Source organism: Chrysemys picta, chromosome 4 (assembly GCF_011386835.1).
Source record: "Chrysemys picta bellii isolate R12L10 chromosome 4, ASM1138683v2, whole genome shotgun sequence".
In the NCBI taxonomy this organism is placed as follows: Eukaryota; Metazoa; Chordata; order Testudines; family Emydidae; genus Chrysemys; species Chrysemys picta.
In genome coordinates, this window is record NC_088794.1 from 122,198,397 (window position 1) to 122,221,220 (window position 22,824).

The 22,824-nt window shown below is 43.4% G+C and overlaps 1 protein-coding gene across 7 annotated transcripts in view; it reads left to right on the forward strand.

The window, feature by feature from the left end:
* The first annotated feature begins 222 nt into the window (after positions 1–222).
* Positions 223–22,824, forward strand: part of SPATA7 (spermatogenesis associated 7) — an 81,054-nt gene continuing 58,452 nt past the window's right edge. For 2 of the 7 annotated variants that reach the window (XM_065593481.1, XM_065593484.1), the window contains exon 1: positions 226–500. In XM_065593481.1, coding sequence (XP_065449553.1) covers positions 461–500 — 40 coding nt within the window. In that variant the 5' untranslated portion in view covers positions 226–460. Of the gene's footprint in view, positions 501–10,869; positions 11,304–22,824 lie in introns of all 7 variants that reach the window. The other 5 variants (XM_065593482.1, XM_065593483.1, XM_005285362.5 and 2 more) reach the window with 5 other exon arrangements.

The window sequence follows — 22,824 nt, forward strand, 5'->3', positions numbered from 1 at the left end:
CCCCAAACAGGGCCAGATGGGACTTTGATAGGGAAGACAACAGGTGTTGTACCAGCCAATGCCTCACACAACCCCCTCCATGGTCATGCCTGGGTGGGCTGCACCTTCTCCATCCTCCTTACCCTTACCCTCTCCTCTCCCCTCCCATCTCCATCCCACCCCCCGCCATCTCCCCTCCCCTCCCATCTCCAACTCCTCTTCCTCGCATTCCCGCCCTTAGCCTCTCTCTTCCCCCGCCCCCCTCTGAACTCCCTCTCCCCGGGGCTGCCGGGCCTCGGGACGTAACACTCCCAGCGACGTGACCGGGTCCGTGGTCATAGCAACCCTGCATGCGGCTAGAGCGGCCCCGCCCCAGCTGGGGGGGGAGGGGCCGCCGCTACTCCGGAGCCGAGAGAAGGGGGCCGGGCCGGGCCGGCCGCGGCTCAGGGAGAGGAGCCTGGGGCCAGGCCAGGTCAGGAGCATGGGCGTGAGGATGGAGAGCGGCAGCAGGAGGAGCCCAGGTAGCGCGGGGCCTGGCGCCCCCCGCGGAGGGACGGGGCGGGCCTGCAGGGACTCGCCAAGGGCGAAGCGGGGGGGTGACCTCGGCAGCAGCAACACCTTCCACACGGCCGGAGCTGTTAGTCGCTAGCTGGGGGAGGGGAGACCGATAGCTCCCAACATCTATTGCTCTACCTGCTCCGACAGGGTGGGGGAGAGCTCCCAGCATGCATCGCTCCACCCTGATCCCAGGGGGCAGGCCCGGGGGGGAGAGCTCCCAGCATGCATCGCACCACCCTGATCCCAGGGGGCAGGCCCATGCGGGGAGAGCTCCCAGTATGCATCGCGCCACCCTGATCCCAGGGGGCAGGCCCATAAGAACGGCCATACTGTGTTTGACCAATGATCCATCTAGTCCAGTATCCTGGCTTCAGCCAGTGGCCAATGCCAGATGGTTCAGAGGGAATGAATAGAACAGGGCAATCATCAAGTGATCCATCCCCTGTCTTTCAGTCCCAGCTTCTGGCAGTCAGAGGCTTAGGGAAACCCAGAGCATGGGGTTGTTTCCTTGATCATCTTGGCTAATAGGGTCCATGAATTTATCAAAGGCTACATCTACACTACAGCTGGGATCGACTCTCTGAGATCGATTCACCAGCAGTCAATTTAGCAAGTCTAGTGAAGACCCGCCAAATTGACAGCAGATCGCTCTCCAGTCGATCCCTGTACTCTACCCCCGACGAGAAGAGTAAGGTGAGTCGACAGCAGAGTTGACCTAAGGTACATCAATTCCAGCTACCTTATTCACGTAGCTGAAGTTGCGTAGCGTAGGTCGACTTACTGCAGTAGTGTAGATATAGCCTTATTCTTTTTTGAACCCAGTTATACTTCTGGCCTCCACAACATCCCCTGAGTTCCACAGGTTGACTGTGCGTTGTGTGAAGCTTTACGTCCCTTTTTTTTTTTTTTAAACTGCTGCCTATTAATTTCATTGGGTGACCCCTGGTTCTTGTGTTTTGTGAAGGGACAATAGCATTTCCTTATTCACTTTCTCCATACCATTCATGATTTTATCATTATGATACCTCTATCATATCCTCCTCTTTAGTTGCCTCTTGTCCAATCTGAACAATCCCAGTTTTTAAAATCTCTCCTCATATGAAGCTGTTCCATACCCCTAATCATTTTTGTTGCCATTCTCTCTACCTTTTCCTATTCTAATCTATCTTTTTGTGTAGAGGCGACCAGCGCTGCATGCAGTATTCGAGGTGTTGGCATACCATTGAGTTATATAGTGACATTATGATATTTTCAGTTTACAGTAAACGCTCATTAGTAGCAACATATGCAAGCATCTGTTGCTGTTATGGGGAGTGTCTTCTGACCGAAGGCATATGAAGAGTAAAGGATGTTTTGGAAGGAGAGGGGCAGCCCCTTTGTGTGTGTGGGGTGAGGGGAGGCGGGAGTAGGGAACACCAAGTTTGAAAGTGGAACCCTGGGTTTGGCAGGGGAGCCCCCAGTCACAAAATGGCTGAGTGAGCCTGGCTGTCGGACTTCATGGTCCACCTTGGCGAGGCATATATGGCTGGGGAGGGCACCGTGCACAGTCTGCAGGGGTGGGAGGGGCAGGCTCCTTTAGCACTGACACTGGAGATGGGAGGGGGAAGGGGACAGATCAGTGCCCTGGAGAGGGGGATTCCCCAATCCCCCACTGCAAAACAGCACACCCACACCCTGCCATCAGCAACCGAGATGGAGGGGATAGCTCAGTGCACGGGGGTCCCTGATGCTCCCCACTTCAAAATAGCAACCTCCCGTCCCCCCAACCTCTTGCAAGCCAGATGCTGAGGAAGGGAGAAGGAGACCTTCCTGCTGCGCTTCTGCTGTTCTCCCTAACCCCAACTTCCCACCCCCCAAAACTCACCCCTACACATGCTCTCCACGCAGGCTCTGTCAGGCAGGGCAAGTGGATGGGGCTGTGTCCCTGAAGCTGCACTGAAGAGCCAGGGTTGGGAGGGGAGTGAAAAGATGCACCTTGTGAGTAATGGGTCCCTATTGGACAGAGCCCCCTGTTACTCCAGCCCTCGAGTGCGGCCCCATCTGCTTTCTCTATGCAGGCTTTCTCAGGAAGGGCAAGTGGCGGGGCTGTGTGCCCTGGAGCTGTGCTGAAGGTCCAGGATCGGGAGGGGAGTGGAAAGATGAAGTTTGGGGGGGCAATGCCTCTAAATGTCCCCCCAAAATCTCCGCCCTGGATGTGATGTCACAACTGTTGCTCTTACGTGGCAGCTATGTTGCTGTTACCAAGTGGTAGGGAAAATGTTCCTAGTGGAAATGTTGCTCATAAGTGGTGGTTGCACTTATGAGGTGTTTCAACAAACAAGCATTTACTGTATTATCTGTCAGTTTCCTAATGGTTTCTAACATTTTGTTAGCTTTTTTGACTGCCATTGCACATTCAGCGGATGTTTTCAAGCACTATCCACAAGATACCTAGATCTCTTTCGTGCGTGTTAACAGCTAATTTAGACTTCATCGTTTTGTATGTATAGTTGGGATTATGTTTTCCAATGTGCATTACTTTGCATTTATCAATACTGAATTTCATCTGTCATTTTGGTGCCCAGGCACCCAGTTCTGTGACATCCCTTTGTACCTCTTCACAGTCTGCTTTGGACTTCACTATCTTAAGTATGCCTTAAGTATCCCTCCTTTGTATTGCCTCCAAACTTTGCCACCTCACTGCTACTCCTTTTTCCAGATCATTTACAAATATGTTGAATAGCATTGGTCCCAGTACAGATCTCCCTGCTATTTATGTCTCTCCATTTTGAAAACTGACCATTTATTCCTACTCTTTGCTTCCTGTCTTTTAACCAGTTACTGATCCATAAGAGGACCTTCCTTGTTATGCCATGACAACTTACTTTGCTTAGGAGTCTTAGGTGAGGGATCTTGTCAAAAGCTTTCTCAAAGTCCAAGTACACTATATCCACTCAATCACCCTTGTCCACATGTTTGTGTGTCCCCCCGCCCCAATAATTCTAGTAGGTTTGTGAAGCATGATTTCCTTTTACAAAAGCTGTATGGATTCTTCTCCAGCAAATCATGTTCATCTATGCGTCTGCTAATTCTGTTCTTTACTATAGTTTCAAACACTCTGTCTGGGACAGAAGTTAGACTTACCAGTCTGTAATTGCCAGGATCACCTCTGGACCTTTTTTAAAAAATTGGCATTACATTAGCTATCCTCCAGTCATTTAGTACAGAATCTGATTTAAGTGATAGGTTACATATCACAGTTAATAGTTCTGCAATTTCATATTTGAATTCCTTCAGAACATCTGGTCTTGGAGACTTATTACTGTTTAATTTATCAGTTTGTTGCAAAACCTCCTCTATGGATACCTCAATCTGGGACAGCTCCTCAGATTTGTCACCTAAAAAGAATGACTCAGGTGTGGGACTCTCCCTCATGTTCTCTGCAATAAAAACTGATGCAAATATTTCATTTAGCTTTTCTGCAACAGCCTTGTCCTCCTTGAGTGCTCCTTTAGCACCTCAATCATCCAGTGGCCCCACTGATTTTTTTTGGCAGGCCTCCTGCATCTGAAGAACTTACACAAATTGCTGATAGTTTTTGTGTCTTTTGCTAGTTGCTCTTCAAATTCGTTTTTGGTCTGCCTAATTATACTTTTACACTTAACTTGCCAGAGTTTATGGTCCTTTCTGTTTTCCTCAGGAGAATTTGAATTCCAATGTTTAAAGGATGCCTTTTATCACCTCTTTTACTCTGTTGTTTTGCTGTTGTGGCATTTTCTTGGTCCTCTTTTTTTTTTTTTTTTTTTTTTTTTTTTTAATTTGGGGTATACATTAATCTGAACCTTATTGTGGAGTTTTTAGAAAGTTTCCTTGCAGCTTGCAGGCATTTCACTCTTGTGACTGTTCCTTCTAATTTCCGTTTTATTAGCTTCCTTATTTTTGTGTAGTTCCCCTTTTTGAAGTTAAATGCAACTGTGGTGGGATTCTTTGGTGTTTTCCCCTCCAACAAGGATGTTAAATTTAATTATATTATGATCACTGTTACTGAGCAGTTCTGCTATATTCACCTCTTGGACCAGATCCTGTGTGCCATGTAGGACTAAATCAAGAATTGCCTCTCCCCTTGTGGGTTCTAGTATTAGCTGCTCCAAGAAGCGGTCATTAATGGTGTCTAGAATTTTTATCTCTGCATACCATCCTGCGGTGACATGTACCCAATCAGTAGCCTCTCTAATCTCCCTGAGCATTTCACAATCACCATCACCATCCTGGTCAGGAGGCTGAAAGTATATTCCTATTGCTATACTCTGATTATTCAAGCATGCAATTTCTACCCATAGAGATTCTATGGCACTGTGTGATTAATTTAAGATTTTTATTATATTTGACTCTATGCTTTCGTTCCTTTATTGTTCCACTCCCTCATCAGCACGACCCACTCTGTCATTCCTATATATTTTGTATACTGGTATTACCATGTCCCATTGATTATCATCATTCCACCAAGTTTCTGTGATTCTTATTATAGCAATATCCTCATTTAATATCAGGCACTCAACTTCACCCATCTTAGTATTTAGATGTCTAACATTTTTGTATACAAGCACTTATAAAATTTGTCAATATTTAGTTGTCTGCCTTCATGTGATGTAACTGAATGAGACTGTTTTTCATTTGACTGTTTCTCTTCAGCTCCTACCTGTACTTTGTCACCTTCTATCCTCTCCTTTTTATTAGGCTATGAGAATCCCTATAAATAAATCCTCCCCTAAGGGATGTCTCTGTCCAAACCATGTGGTCCTCCACACTTGTCAGCTTTCCACCAGCCTTAAGTTTAAAAACTTCTTTACAACCTTTACAACCTTTTTAATTTTACATGCCAGCAGTCTGATTCCGTTTTGGTTTAGGTGGAGCCCATCCTCCTGTATAGGTTCCTCTTTTCCCAAAAGCTATGGTGACCATATTTTTCTAAGAGAAAACAGAACACCCCCAGCCACTCGCCCAAGGCTTGCCCCCCCGCCCTTGCTGTTGCCAGTTGCTGGAACCTTGCCCCTACCCTGAGCCAAGCTGCAGCCCGGTTGCTGGAACCCTGTAGGGGGTCCACATGCTGGAATGCTGCTTTCCCCCACCCAGCCCCATCTCCGCTCGCCCCCTCCATACCACACCGAACTTTTTTGACCAAAGTGGTCATTTGTCCTATTTGCTCTTGCCAACTGATCAAGTCAGCAAGAGCAAATGGGATAAATTCCTCCTTTGGGGGGGAAAAAAAGTTGGGACGGCTGAGACAGGGCTTAAAAAAGAGACTGTCCTGGCCAAAACGGGACTTATGGTCACCCTACTAAAAGGTTGCCCAGTTATTAAAATGCTCCTCCCTACACCATTATCTCATCCACATGGCCCTGCATGTGGAACTGGAAGCATTTCAGAGAATGATATGAAGGTCCTGGACTTTAATCTCTTACCTCGCAGCCTAAATTTGGCCTCCAGGACCTCTCTCCTTCATTTCCTTATGTCATTGGTACCTACATGTACCACAATCACCAGCTCTTCCCCAGCAATGCATGTAAGTCTCTCTAGTTGTCTTGAGAGATCTGCCACCTTCACATCCAGCAGGGAATTCACCATGTGGTTCTCCGAGTCATCACAAACCCAACTATGTATATTTCTAATAATTGAATCCCCCATTACTATTATTTGTCTCTTCCTAATAACTGGGGTCCCCTCCCCTGGAGGGGTATACTCAGTGCTAGATGATATCCTCAGTGGCAGAAGGGTCCCAACTGAGGGATTGTTGCCCTCCAGTTCAGTTTGATGTTCTCTTTCCCGAGACTAGCATCCTCATTAATAGCACAGAGGCTGTCAGACAGTGGCTGGGAAGGCTCTATGTCTTGGAAAGTCTTGTCTATGTACCTCTCTGTCTCCCTTAGCTCCCAGCATGCATCACTCCACCCAATCCTAGGGGGTAGTCCCATAGGGGGAGAGCTGTCAGCATGCATCACCCAATCCTAATCCCATGGGGCAACTCCCTGGGGAGAGAGCTCCCAGAATGTACCACTCCACCTTAATCCCAGAGGGCAGCCCCCTGGGGAGAAGGCTACCGGTATGCCTTGCTCCACCCTGATCCCGTGGCACAGCCCCATAGGCAGAGAGCTCCAGCATACCACACCCTAACATGATTTCATGGAGCTGAAGCATGTTGAAGGGATTCTGCCACTGGAATTCCAGTCAGTATCAAAACAAAAGTTAAAAGTCGTTTCAGATAATACTATACTTGCACCTGAGTCCCTTTGTCAATTTTTTTAGCTTTTCAATCACATTTTCCAATTTTTTTAAATGGCACAAAGGTCCACATGGATCAGATTGTAAAACAGAGACCCTAGTGACTGTAATGCATATAAGCAGCTAATGAAATGAAGCATTATGCATGTTCTTAACTTTATGCACTGCGCTTAGTTCCATTGACTGCAAAGAGATTACATCAGTACATAAAGTTAAGTATGCACATAAGTCTTTGCAGGATCAGGGCCTTAGAAGGTCTGCTTTATAATAATAATAAATGCACATGTGTGTTTTTAATGGTATCAAGTGCTAATATGGTAAAGATTTGAGTTTCTCACTAATAACCACAGTTTTCAGAGTTCAGACTCTCAGGGTATGTGAAATCAACATAATTTTATTTTACCTAAAATTGTTATTAATAGTTTATGGTGAAAATAAAAATATAACTTGGATTCTGATTCAATTTTCTTGGTTTTGAGGTTTTTGGACAAGTTCTAATTTAAAAATAAAAGATTTAGAGATTTAAAAATTATTATTTGCATGGATTTAATCCTTTGTGTCCTGATCCTGCAAACACTTATGCACACATGTAACTTTACTTCTGAGAATAGTCCCATTGGCATATATGGGACAAAATAAAGGAGTAAAGTTAAACACACCTGTGTTTGCAGGATCAGGCCCTAGCTGTTTTTAAAATGCTCAAGATATTTTTATGTCTAAAACAACAACATGTATATAATATGTATGTGCTAATTTCCTAGCTATCTCTTGTGACAATTGTATAATGAGGATAGTCCTAATCCATGGCTGCTATGCTATTCAGCACCATGTTGAAGTGCCATAGTGATATACAAGCAAGTTTAAGTCAACAGGGATGACATTACATTATCATGCAGTGTGTCAGTTCAAATCTGTGGTGACACTGACAAGATGATTTCTCCGCAGACATTGTTTTGCCATCAAAACCATAGTTTTAATGTGAGTTTTAATAATGCTTAGAAAAATGAAATTCGGTGCAGAAAAATACTATCTGTGCCCAAGATTTTTAGTATTAAATTCTCTATAAGGTATTCTCAAACTGTTTTACCTGCAGATTACTCACTCAATATAAAGAAGATCCACTTACAGGCTCCCTTCCTTCCCAAATCCTCCTCCATCTCTTACTTTTGGTTCTCAAAATATTTTTTTTTGTGGTCCCATAAGGATTCTGTGGGGTTCTGGTTGTCCAGAGCTTCAACTGAGACTAGTAGTCTGTAAGATCTAGTCTTCCATCTGTGCAGTGGTATTTGCATGAGTTACTCCTGCTAGTGTGAGTGTAAGAGTGTAAAATACATTACACGCATGGAAGAATTAGACCCTTATATTTTAAATACAATTTTACACTTATTCCATATATCATATGGGACTTCTGTTCATGTCAATGTGAATTTTGGGCAGAGATCAAGCTTTAGGATATTCATTGCCTAAGGTTATGTTATATTATTTAGTGGTGTGGAATTCTTCAGGACCATATGTGATGGAATGTCTTGGCACAGTTCAAACAAGGGTATGGCTTCTTGCCCTATAAAAATGTAAAGTATTGTTGTTGAAATATAGGGTAATTGGTTCTTTTTTCACCTAGGATTAATTTGAAAAGAACATGGTTCACTTTTTAAAATTCCAGATACAGAATTAAACCCAACAGTTATTTACTGTACTGATCCCAGAAGCCAGTTAGGTTAATCACAGATTCATGTTATTTATGGCCATATAAGGAATATAACTATCCAAACCAGCTTTATTATTTAAAGCTAGTGGTCTACATTTGGTTCTTTATCTTCCACTGCCTTTGCTTGGCACATTTCTGAACAGTAATAAAATTGAAGGCTTATTGCACAAATGTGATGTTGCTCTGTTACGGCAACACAGAAGTCATCATTTAATTACCACAAGGATGTTGCTATGATATTTCTGTAATTTGAATGGGCTTCAAAGTGTACCAAACAAAAATACTTCATTTATTCACAAGCAACACCAGCCCTTTCAGTTTCTTCCCTCAGCTTAGATACTGACACTGCTCTGATCTAACTATGAGCTGGAAGGGCATTCTGAGTATTTACATGCAAATATGACCACCTGTGCTGCTTGTGTATTTCTCTGTATAACACTTTGCTAACAAATAGGTTTTAAACTGGAGCAGGACTATCATATCCTCAGACTAGTCTGAGTTTTTCAGAAATCAAAATTGCCCCAAAATGTTCATTGATCGGTCAGGCAAGTGGAAGAATAATGCATTAGTGATGTCTAGGGGGAAAAAGCAGTCAGAGATTTAGAAATAATGTTTGAAAGATAAAGGCACACTTTAGACATAGTCAGGAGAAAGCAACAGAGGGTCCTGTGGCACCTTTGAGACTAACAGAAGTACTGGAAGCATAAGCTTTCGTGAGTAAGAACCTCACTTCTTCAGATGCAAGTGAAGCATCTGAAGAAGTGAGGTTCTTACCCACGAAAGTTTATGCTCCCAGTACTTCTGTTAGTCTCAAAGGTGCCACAGGACCCTCTGTTGCTTTTTACAGATTCAGACTAACACGGCTACCCCTCTGATAGTCAGGAGAGTTTCCCATTTTGGGGGCAATTATACCTTAGGCTTCTATTCAGCAAAACACTTAAGAGTGTATTTAACTTTAAGCATTTGAATAAGTAAAGTATATGAGTAGTTCCATTGAATTTCAAAGAAACTACTAGGGAGACAAGGTGGGCGAGGTAATATGTTTTAGTGGAAACAAGAAAACTACTGACATGTACTGCATAGGCACAGCTGTGCCACTGTAAGCTTGCTAGTGTAGACATGACCTGAAAAGCAGTAGCTGGATTGACAGAAGAATTCTTTCGTTGACCTAGAGCTTTCTACACAGGGACTTAGGTCGGCTTAACTATGTCGCTCAGGGGTGTGGATTTTTCACACTCCTGAGTGATGTAGTTATGCTGACCTAATTTTCTAGTGTAGATCAGGACTACACTACATGCTACAGTGGCACAGCTGCAGCGCTGTAGCTGTGCTGCTGTAGCATCTGTAATGTAAAGAAGCTGCTAAAGTGTTAGGCAATGTCTAAACTGAAAATGCTACAGTATAGATTCCTCACTACAGTGATGGGAGGGGTTCTTCCTAATGACTTAGCACTGTCTGCATCAGGGGTTAGGTCAGCATAGCTATGTTTCTGAGATATGGCTTTCTCACATCCATGAGAGACGTAGCTGTGCCAATGTAAGTTTCCATTGTAGACCAGCCCTTAGTGTTCCTCAGGGTGGATTTGATTTAAATCATGATTTAAATCACTAGTCGGGAAGACTCGATTTAATCATGAATTTCTACATAAAAGTGCATTCTTGTGGGTTGTTATAACCTTAATACATATTCTTCACAACTCAGAGATAGATGTAAGTTTCATTTTTAGAAGGTACACACTATACATTTTTAAACAGTGATTTATTTTGAAAACTTTTCAGATTAGTTTTACAGCTATATCAGAAAATGAATGATTGTTTTTTATTTCATTTACCAAAGGTAATTGAAGGAGATAGTTCACCTCCCAATGACTTCATAAATATCTCCAGTTCAACAGGTTAATCATTAATATTTGGAGGATTTTCTTGCCATGCTGTATTAAGAGGAGAGCGTCACCAGACAGACATTTAAATTGTTTTATTTAACTAAAACAACAACCTTAAGCATTCTGGATTTTTTTTCTTCAACTGCAAACGTAGAATATTTTAACAAAACAAGCATATGTCCCTCGCTTCTCACATTTATCTCCAGTCTTCTTCTCCTTGTCCAGATCTAGTCCGCCCCCAACAATCTTCTATTCATTGAACTTTTTGAAACTTTGCACTTTTAGAGAGAGGTAAGCGATTGACTCTGTGTACACAAATTTGCAGAGGGACAATAGAGTTGAGGTCTGTTATTTCTCACCTCTAGATATTATTTATTTATTTTATTTAAAAACATTTTTGCTGTTAACAAGCATGTTACCTCTGAAGACATAAATCCACAGTTTGAGAACTGCAAAACTAAGCCTCTCTGATGGTATCTTCTAGACTGAGCATTGAGTCCGATTGGGCTTTTGGGCTTGGGAAACAAGCACTGAGTGGTGGCATCACATCGTCATGCACGTCTGGGATGATCATCAGTGGCTGCAGAACTTTCGGATGAAGAAAGCCGCATTCATGGGACTGTTTGATGAGCTCGCCCCAGCTCTGCGGCACAAAGACATGAGAATGAGAGCATTCTCCCTGTCGTTGGAGAAGAGCGTGGCGATTGCACTGTGAAAGCTGGCTACTCCAGACTGCTACCGATCGATCGCTAAACAGTTCAGAGTGGGAAAGTCGACTGTTGGATGCGTGTTGACAGAAGTGTGTCAGGCCATTAATCGCATCCTGCTCCAAAAGACCGTGACTTTGGGCAACGTGCGTGCCATTGTGGATGTCTTTGCACAGATGGGCTTCCCTAACTTTGGAGGGGGCGATAGATGGTACGCATATTCTAATTCTTGCACCAGCCCACCTAGCAACCGAGTACATTAATCAGAATGGGTATTTCTCTATGGTTCTCCAGGCGCTTGTGGATCACCGTGGGCATTTCACGGACATTAACGCAGGCTGGTCCGGAAAGGTGCATGACGCACGCATCTTTCAGAACACTGGCCTGTTCAGGAAGCTGCAAGCAGGGACTTTCTTCCCAGACCAGAAGATCACCATAGGGGAAGTTGAAATGCCCATTATGATCCTGGGAGATCCTGCCTACCCCTTAATGCCATGGCTGATGAAGCCATACACAGGGAACCTTGATAGCAGCAAGGAGTGATTCAATAACAGGCTGAGCAAGTGCAGAATGACTGTTGAGTGTGCCTTTGGCCATTTAAAGTCCCACTGGCACTGCCTATATGGGAGGCTGGACATGGCCGATGACAATATTCCTATTCTTATAGCTGTGTGCTGTACGCTCCATAATATTTGTGAAGGGAAGGGTGAAAGCTTCACTCAGGGCTGGACCGTTGAGGCTCAGCACCTGGAGGCTGAATTTGAACAACCAGAGACTAGGGCTATTAGAGGGGCGCAGCGTGGGATCAGGGATGCCTTGAGGTAGCAATTTTAAGCTGAAAGTCACTAATATTTGTTGCTATGCTCGAGAGTGCAGTGCTTGTAATACTAGGAGATGATTGAGATTGGTGCATGTGATGCACTGTGAAGGTTTAAGAAAATTGCCTGTTGCTTTGAAGGGCTCTGTTTGCTTTCAGTTAATGGAATAAAGATTGCTTTCAAACCAAAACAATTCTTTTATTAAAAAACAACAACCGGAGGAGAGAGACAAACAGAAAAACACATCAGCACTGTGGGGAATGGGGGAAGGGAGGGTCTCAGGAGGAGGGGAGGTCCCGGGACAGTGAAAGATTTTGTCCAGGTATCATATGCAACCTTGTCCTTTGGAGTACAGTGCAGCAGGTACTGTACTTCAGCAGGGCCTAATTGCAGAGGGACGGGTGCTGAGTGCAGTGGGTACTGGGAGTCCGCAGTGCTGGACAGTGACAGTGGAGGAGTGGAATGTCGCGGGTAGAGACTGGAGCCAGGAGGTTGATAAGAGTGTGTTGGTGGTGTCTGAGGGTCGCATGGGAAGGAGTTTTGCGACAGCGGCTGTTGGGGAGGGAGGGCGCGGAGCTGCTTGGTTTGCAGTGCTAGTAGCGCCTGGAGCATGTCCGCTTGGTGCTCCATAATGTTTAAGATCCACTCCGTGGCTTTGTTCTGGTGTGCCGTGTTCTCCTTTCGGTCCCTCTTCTCACTGTCCCGCCACTCCTTCAATTCTTGTTTTTCGGCCGTGGAGTGCATCATGACATCACGCAGAAAATCCTCTTTAGTTCTTCGTGGCTGCTTTCTAATTCTGCGCAGCTGTTCAGCCGGCAATAATAAAGAGGGAGGCTGGGCTCCCAAGGTCATATCTCTGAAGCCAAAATGCAACATTTTACAGAAGCAGTATTGTTTGCAACACACAGACCACTGATTCAGTGATTTAAAACACAGCCACTATTCACATACCTGTCACTAACTGGCTGAACCCAGGCAAGCACATATGAGCCACAAGACCCCCAAAATGGTGAGTAACCACAGGGGCAGGAGAAATCAGTGTTCCAGGACCGTACTGTACACTGGGCACGTGGCTCTTGGGGAGAGCCAGCACTGTAGGGGGGGGGGGGGCTTATAATCATTACTGTCCCCACATTTTCCACAGGCTGTGTTCATTATGGAAGATATCTCGCTGCTGAGGGTGAGCAGGGAATCAAGGGAGGGTCTTCTCCAAGACTGCGGCTTCTGCCCTGACCCTTATGCGGCTCGCCTCTGTGCAGCAATGGTGTCTGTCCCCCCACCCGCAGTGACGGCAGAGCGGTGTGGGAAAGTTACCCTTAATGGGGCAAGAAACAAAGCAGCTCTGCCAAAGAACCTGCGGCAGCGGATTGCCCAGTATCTCTATGAGAGTTTCATGGAGATCTCTGAGGGAGATTCCCATGAAGTGAGAGCGTCAATCAGCACCCTGTTCCGCCACTCAGACTAGGCATGTGGTGGTACATGCATCATACAGACACAAGCCTGCTTTCTGCAGCCCTCCTGCCCCTAACAACTCGCTTCAGCGCTTCTCAAAATCAAAGCCACTTTCCAGGGGCCTCCTCTCTTGTTTGCACTTCGCAAAGTTTCGAAAGCTGTGACTGGCTAGCCTCCTCCAGGGTAGAGAAGAGCTCTGGCTGCATGCATCTCTGACCTCCTAGTCGTCCTCTGCCTCTGGGTCCCCCTCCTCCTCCCCATCCTCTTCCAAGATTTCCTCTTCCTGGCACAGTCCACTCTCGACTGGCATGCGAGTCACGGAAGTATCCATGGTGGCCTTCGCAGTGGAGGTGGGGTCGCCACCAAGTATCGCATCCAGCTCTTTGTAGAACCGGCAGCTCGTGGGCACAGCACTGGAGCGGCGGTTTGCCTCCCACGCCTTTTGGTAGGTGTTCCGCAGCTCCTTAACTTTGACTCTGCACTGCAGTGTATCCCAGTCATGGCCCCTTTCTGTCATGCATCGTGAAATCTGTCCGTAGGTATCAAAATTCTTGCAGCTGGTGTGCAGCTGTGACTGGACAGCCTCTTCTCCCCAAATGCTGATGAGCAAGTTAACACTGGCAAGTTTCTGCGCAGTAAAGCAGCTTTTTGCACTCAAACTGCAGGCGTGTGCACACTGTCAAGCCACTTTGTGCGCAGCAACTCCTCGGTTGCAGCGCTGCAAAAACCCACCTCAATGAGAGTCGTAAGGCTATTTGTGCAGAGGCTCCAGCGCTCTATTGCCAGTGTAGACACTTGATTGCTTTGTGTGCTGTAATTGGCCTCTGGAGCTGTCCCATAATGCCTCAGGTGACTGCTCTGCTCATTGTTTTGAACTCAGATGCCCTGGAGACATGCGCCCTTCCCCTTTCAAAGCGCGGTTTCTGACAGCCATTGTGTGCTGTGCCGATCTGCTCTGGGACACAAAGCAAACCATTAATGTGGAATGCTCGTGCTGTTAAACCCAGAGGCAGGTGTCTGTGTTGTGTTTGTGTGTGTGTGAGAGAGAGAGATTCCTGTGCAGAGATCCCAGGGAGGGAGGCCAGGGCTGATGTTGGGGGTTCCCCCTGCCTCAGGACTGGTTGTTTCCTGCCGTTGTCTGAACTTACAAGACAGCATGCTGACACACTCTCTATTCCCGCAAAACACACTGTCTCTCTCCTCTGCTTCATACCCACACACATGCTCTCTCCCCCCCCTCCTCCCCCACACACTTCAGTTGAAAAGCAGCTAACAATGTAGTAGGATGCCCATGGGACAATGGAATTGGGAAACCTGCATCATGTGACGCTGTGCCTGCCCCATGAGGCATTGCAAACCCTTCCCAAAGCATCCTGCATCCAGGTACTCAGTGGGATAGCTACCACAATGCACTGCTGTCTTTGTCGGTGTAAGAGCTGCTAATGTGGATGCACTCGGGCATCACAAGGAGCACAGTGTGGTCACACAACAGCTGTTTATTAATTCCAGCGTTTTAATAAAAGTGGTATAACTTGTGGGGCCGAAACTTGCCAGTGTAGACATACCCTAAGATGCTTAGACCCAGTGCTTTAAACATAGGACACAGCTACCCAATGAACTTTTTTGGGCATTCAGATTCAGTTACCTTTTAAACTAATTTATTTTTTCCTATTTATTTTCTGTTAATAAATAAACCACTGATTGACACAGCCAGCAGTTTTTGCAATTGTCGCAAAGCAAGAGCAATAGTGCTTCATCCATAACTTCCCCAGTCAGCAAACTGAAGCTTTTAATTAGGAAAAAAAAATTCATGAATTTTTTCAAGATTTGCTTTCGTTGTCCTTTTGTTTGAGTCAGTTTAACACAAGATTATTTCATTCATCACATTGATTGATTAGAAAGTAATCAGTTAGGCTTTTTTTGGGTAGTGTTATTTTGCTTTTTGTTTGGGATTTTTTTTAACTGTAAAACATAAGTATCTTTCAGTTTGTTCATTTTACATTGTTTATGCAATGTGTTAGTAGGTTATTTGTCCTGGAGCACTGAGAAAACTAGCACACTGTTGGGCATTAATAGTAGATGTAAAGAAGAGCTTCCTGCATGTAATTCAGCATGCCTATTAATAGTACTTAATTAGTTAATGGACTATATAGCGTTACCATGGTACATATGGTAGACACTGATATTTGTTGTAGGAATCACGTCACTTTCATAACATTCCAGTTTTACACCCAAATGTAGTTGATTACATGCAAAATTCAAACACAGCAAAATTGGAATTTCATTTTAAATGCATATTATTGAATTTTTTTGGAATTGAATATGTTTTATTCAAAAAGTCTAGGAAATTACAAGAATTCTCATCCAGCAAACACCGCTCATCTCATATTAAATTATAAAGTTAACCGCATTAAAGTCAGATTAATGACCAAATCTTGTCCCATCAAAGTCAATGGGAGTTTTGTCATTGACTTCACTGAGACCAGAACTTGGTCCAGTATGCTTGTATTGCATTTGCATAAACAGAAAAAATCATATTTAAGACCACTATGTGCTCAATTTCGCCTTTATGATTTTAAAAAAAGTTTTTGTAGCTTCAAAAGTAGGTGCAGGCTCTTTTCACTTTGCATCCCATAAGGCAGCCACAAACAAGCCTAATACCTAATTTTCAAATTAAATTGAGCTTTTTCAAAGCTGTTATTGCATCTGGCTGGCTCTTAAAGTGAATGACTCCAAAATGGCATGTAGGAGTTGAATAATCCCTCACGAGACTACAAAACCTTGCAGATTTCTTCCATGCATGTGCCCCATGTTTTTCTAAATAATAAAGTGATATCATCATGCTAGTATAAGTGGAAGTGGTAAACTCCTGGGCTGATATCTTGCTTATTAAGACCATGTCTACACTACCACTTATGTTGGCAAAACTTTTGTCTCTCAGGGGTGTGAAAAAATACCCCCTCTGGGCGACATAAATTTTGCCAGCATAAGCGCTCTTGTGCACTGCACTATGTCAGTGGGAGAGCGTCTCACGCCTACATAGCTACCGCCACTCATTGAGTTGGTTTTATTTTGTCGACGGGAGAACTCTCTCCCCTCAGCATTATGCAGCTACACGAGCGCTCTTACAGGGGCACAGCTGTACCAATACAGACATGGCCTAAGTTTCAGGCCAATACAGAATTTTGTGGACACTTTATAAATCCTATTATAGGGCCTGAGTTCGAAATGCTGACAGACCCTTAATTATTGTAATAATCAGATATAGGTTACCCTGTCCCTTCAAGCATTCCTTCTCAAAAACAGATTCAGGGCCAAATTCTTTCCACTTTATTCACGCAAGTAGTTCTATTGAAGACCTTGGGATTGGGAATGTGAAGGCTCAGCCCTAGGTTTGTGGGGTCCTGTGCAAGATGCTTGAGAAGAGGTTGGGTTGGTCTGTTAGAATTCTGTAATCTCTCTTTCATACAGGAGGTAGAAGGAAAGGATTTCAACAGCTGGTAGATGATGATGGATCAGGGGGACGGAGAAGACCTGGGGTCCATGTTTATCTTTCAAGGTTGTGGAGGGAGTCTTTGAAGGTGGCTGTACATGCCAAGATGAACACTAACAAAGATGCACTGCTCCCCTTCCCGCTCCCATATCAGCCACTCAGTTAGCACATGGCTAGGATTAGCCTACAGTCTACAGGGAGAGTGGTATACAAGTCTATATGCCTGCTCCCATTCCTTGTCAGAAGTTTCCCATAAAGCACTGTGCTATAATGACCACTCTGGAGCACTGCAGAAACCAATTCAAAAAAATTCTGTCATATCCAAGGAACAAAGACCTAAATGTGCAGTTATAGGAAAGAATAAGTGTCAGAAGATTCAGTGGCAGGAAGGGGCGTTTAAATCACTAAATTTTAAGAAAATGACTTAAATCATGCTGAAGTTTGTAAAAATAATTTGATAATCTGTGCTAATGCAACTTTAGATTTCAAAATTTAATTGTAGATGGGAATCATCCAGCAAGGGTGTCTCTGGAGGGATCCCACTGGGATCTGTTCTTGGCTCAGTGCCATTCAATATCTTTATCCATGTTGTGGAAGGAAATATAAAATCATTTCTGGTAAGGTTTTCAGGTGACATAATAATTGGTAGAATGGCAAATAATAATTGTGGGGACAGGTAAGTTACACCTCTACCCCGATATAACACTGTCCTCGGGAGCCAAAAAATCTTACTGCGTTATAGGTGAAACCGCATTATATCGAACTTGCTTTGATCCGCCAGAGTGCGCAGCCCCGCACCCCCGGAGCGCCGCTTTACCGTGTTACATCCGAATTCATGTTATATCGGGTCACGTTATATGGGGGTAGAGGTGTATATAGAATGATCTGGATTGCATGGTAAACTGGGCTCACTTGAACAAATTTGCGTTTTAATACAGCCAAATGAAAGGTCATATATGCATCTAGGAACAAAGAATGTGGGTCAGACATGGGGTGGGAGAACGGACTGTATTTTGGAAATCAGACATTCAGGAGAGAATGTAGGGATCATTTTGGATTATCATCTGTACATGATTTCCGAATGCACTGTGGTGGCTAAGGGAACGAATTAAATCTTTGGATAGGTAAACAGGGAAATATCAAATAGAAGTAGGAATGTGTTATTTACCAATGCATATGGCAGTAATGAGACCATTATTGGAATATTGTGTCTCGTACTGTATCCCATTCTGGTGTCCACTATTTGATTTGTAAAAAGAACAGGAGTACTTGTGGCACCTTAGAGATTAACAGATTTATTAGAGCATAAGCTTTCGTGGACTACAGCCCACTTCTTCGGATGCATATAGAATGGAACATATATTGAGGAGATATATATACACACATACAGAGAGCATAAACAGGTGGGAGTTGTCTTACCAACTCTGAGAGGCCAATTAAGTAAGAGAAAAAAAAGTTTTTTTGGTAAGACAACTCCCACCTGTTTATGCTCTCTGTATGTGTGTATATATATCTCCTCAATATATGTTCCATTCTATATGCATCCGAAGAAGTGGGCTGTAGTCCACGAAAGCTTATGCTCTAATAAATCTGTTAGTCTCTAAGGTGCCACAAGTACTCCTGTTCTTTTTGCGGATACAGACTAACACGGCTGCTACTCTGAAACCTGTCATTATTTGATTTGTGTAAGACAAAATTAAGAGGGGGTCTATCATGATGTATATAAGTATGTACCCGGAGAAAAGATTCTCATAATAAAGTGCTCTTTACTTTAGCAGACAAAGGCATAAGAAAATCCAATGGCTGGATGCTGAATCTAGATAAATTCAGACTGGAAATAAATTGTACATTTTTAACAGACCTGTGTTATACAGGAGGTCAGACAGGATGATTACCATGGTCCCATCTGGCCTTAAAACCTCTGAAACAGAGAGTAGAGTTAACCATGGAAATAGGGTTGCCAATTTTCTAATTGCACAAAACCGAACCCCTTGCCCTGCCCCTTCTCTGAGGCCCCACCCCCAGTCACTCTATCCCCCCTACCTCCGTCGCTCGCTCTCCCCCATACTCACTTTCACCAGTCTGGGGCAGGGAGTTGGGGTGCAGGAAGGGGTGAGGACTCCAGCTTGGGGTGCAGGCTCCAGGGTGGGGCAAGAAATGAAGGGTTCAGGGTGCGGGAGGGGGCTCAGGGCTGGGGAAGGACGGTGGGATGTGGGAGGTGGTGAGGACTCTGGCTGGGGATGCAGGCTCTGGGGTGGGGCTGAGGATGAGGGGTTTGGGGTGCAGGACGGGACTCCAGGCTAGGCAGGGAATTGGGGTGCAGGAGAGGGTGTGGGCTCTCGGGGGGAGTTAGGGTGCAGGAGGGGGTTCCAACCTTGGGCAGGGGGTTGGGGTGCAGGAGGTGATTTTGGGTGTGGGCTCTGGCTGGGCAGTGTTTACCTTGAATGGCTCCCAGTCGGCGGCGCAGCGGAGCTAAGGCAGATTCCCTGCCTGCCCTGGCTCCACGCAGCTCCCGGAAGTGGCAGCATGTCCCCCCTCTGGCTACTAGGCAGAGGGGCCAGGGGGCTCTGCGCGCCGCCTGCACCTACAGACGCCACCCTCACAGCTCCCATTGGCTGTGGTTCCCGACCAATGGGAGCTGCAGACCCGGCGTTCAGGGTCGGGGCAGCGGATGGAGCCCCTGTGGCCACTCTTGTGCCTAAGAGCTGGACATGCCAGTTGCTCCCAAGAGCTGCATGGAGCCAGGGCAGGCAGGGAATCTGCCTTAGCCCCGCTGCACTGCCAACTGGATTTTTAGTGGCCCAGTCAGTGGTGCTAACTGGAGCCACCAGGGTCCCTTTTCAATGGGGCATTCCTGTCATAAACCGGACACCTGGCAAGTCTTCATGGAAACAACTTACCTAGGAATGTAGTGAATTCTCTGTCAGTCTAAGTGTTGTACCATAGGTACTGTGCTATATAATTGGTTATGTTTTGGCTATATACAATGTATATTCTATGATTGATTCTATGTTTTATAGTAAGAATTAAGGTATTAAAATAAATAAATAGAATAATGAATACTAGTATTAGCCATTTTCTTTGTATGCCTTGTAAGTAGCACAGAATTTTATCGGTGTCTGTGTTAATTAAATTAAATGAATTTTGGAGGCCTAGGCCCCAATATGGGAAAGGACAGTTACAAAATTGAGTAAAGTCTAATTTATAATGCCTTTCTTGTTCAACATAAAACACTGCTATTTGTTACCTTTTGAAGGTCTCTGCAAAAAACTGTGTATGTGAATAAGGAATGTATGCATCAGGAAAAAATAAGGTGTAAAGGCCATTTATGAAGCCAAATGACCAAAAAAAAAAAAAAGTAAAAAAACTCAAAAAATTCTAAAATGCCAAAGAACCATCAACGCGCATCCATGGTTAAGGGGAGGCAGACTAACAACCCTAAGGTGAAGGATGGCACCCTTAAAACACAAAATAATTAATTAATTCAAAACCAAACAAAATAACCCTCTCAAAGGTGTTTTGGGCCATCAAAAAATAACACCAATTAAAAAGTAACCAGTCACAAACACAGCAAAATCCATAAACTTCAACAACAACAAAAAACTATTAAAACAAAAAGAACAGGAGTACTTGTGGCACCTTAGACACTAACAAATTTATTAGAGCATAAGCTTTCGTGGACTACAGCCCACTTCTTCGGATGCATATAGAATGGAACATATATTGAGGAGATATATATACACACATACAGAGAGCATAAACAGGTGGGAGTTGTCTTACCAACTCTGAGAGGCCAATTAATTAAGAGAAAAAAAACTTTTGAAGTGATAAAAGCTGCTACTCTGAAACCTATTAAAACAAAGTGCTTTGCCATGGGACTTTGGGTTCGTCTTGCCACTACTCCAAAAGCATCGGATTGTGACCGACAGAGCCTGGCTCCCCTCTGCGACCAATCTGGCTGGCCACTAAATTAATCCAGATTCTGGATTAGTAACTATAAATATCGACTGGCGGAACTGTGTGCATGGTGTGTGTGTAACTAAAAAGCATATGCTAATTGCTGTATTCTCAATAAATGCAGCATGTTGCCTTTTCCCCTATAAAAAGATCTCATGTGCTCTGTTTAAGCATAACATTTTTGGTAGAGAGTGCGGGCAAATAGTAATAGCCCCTGTGTAAAAAATGTTTTTAAAGAAAGTAATTCAAAAATAACAGATCTTGCTCTGTTAAACCAAACTCTAAAAAATATAGGCATTTGGGCAGTGTAGTATTTTTTGTAAGTAGTAATATGGTAATTTCATAATTTAAAAAAAAGGGACCAAAAGGGGTGGGGGCTAGTTAAAGAGCCCACCCTCCTTGCTAAATTGGTAATGGAAAAAAGCCTGGTCCATAAAAAAACGATTCAGGAAAAAAAGCAAAATCAGGCCCAAACAAACAACAAATAAAAACAAATAAAAAATAAAAAGCAAATTAAAAGTCCTAAAAGCATAATAGCAAAAATAAAATAAAAAAGTAAATACAAACATACAAATTTCAAATCCCCAAAACAATACTTAAAATGGTAAAATCTAAATTAATAAAGGTGTCATTTTAAAAAATAAGCAAATAATTTTTTTAAAAAGTAAAAAATTAACTCTGCAAAGGCTAAAAAAAATTAAGCAGTTAAACTTTGCAGCTATTCTAAAAAAAAGGGGGGGAGCCCTTTTCCAAAAAAAGTCTATAAATAAGCCAGGCAAAAAAACAACCTAATTTAAATCAAATTTGGATGTCTGTTTCTAAAAGATATGCTCAAACTGAAAAAAAAATTGGGTTTGATGCAGGAATCATTTCATGAAATTCTATGGCCTGTGTTACACAGGATGTCAGACTAGATGCTCATAATTGTCTCTTCTGGCCTTAATTTATTAATAAAATTTATAATGAACTAAATTACAATTATTTTGTTTTTTAAAATGTCACTACTAGTATGATAACTTATTTTAATGTTAGAAAAATATTGATAATCAAGGCCTTCATCCCACACATATTTAAGTAGATATGTAGGTTTACTCATATTAATAGAGCCATTATCTTTAGTGGAACTTCTCATGCTTAAAGTTAAGCATGTGCATAAAAGTGTATGCAGCATCGGGGCTACTATTGTGTTTTTATTTTTAAAACAGTCTCACAGCATAAAATCTTTGTAAAAACAGAAGCCTAAGGTTAATATCCTAAACCCAATATCTAAGTATTTAAAAAGGTGGTTTTCAAAGGTATATAAATGATTTAGGAATACAAGTCGGACTGGTTTCAAACTGCAAACCTTGAAGAGAGACTATAGCCCAGTCAAACCGTGTCATCTGTCTTGATGTGCAGAAGTTCAGTATGTCAGAAAGTGGTGTTGGTTGTAAAAATAGCCCAGCTTTCCTTATCAGTTTTGTATTTGAATTTGTGTTGATCTCACAGGAGGGATGTTAATGAGATATAGAACTGTCTTTTTCAGTATAGATGAATATTATAAATATCTTCTTAAAAATTCTATGTAAACTCTGAAATTCTACTAACAATTAGGAAACTAATTAAGAAGGAAGCACAGAATATCCATCTTAGCAATTTAAGACTATAAAATGGGAAGAAAGTAAGAACTGGCAACAGGTAAATAAAAAAAAATAATGGAGAAATCATTTAAACAAAATATTTTTTAAACAAACAAAAAATCATGATTGATATCCACCCTTGCCACTGGCTGGAGAAAAAAAATGTGAATGATTCTCATCCAGTTTTCCCTTCTGTACTGCAATGTATCTTTCATTAACAAGCAAAGCCCAGAAAAGGAAGCAATTACAAGCATTAACAGTGTACTAAAGGGCCTAATTGATTTTTGATGTTTCTTATGTAATTTTGTTTACATTCTGTACCTTGGGAAGCTGCATATATGACAAAACTCTTGTGTAAATTACCTAGGGTGAACAATGCAATATCTCTGAAAT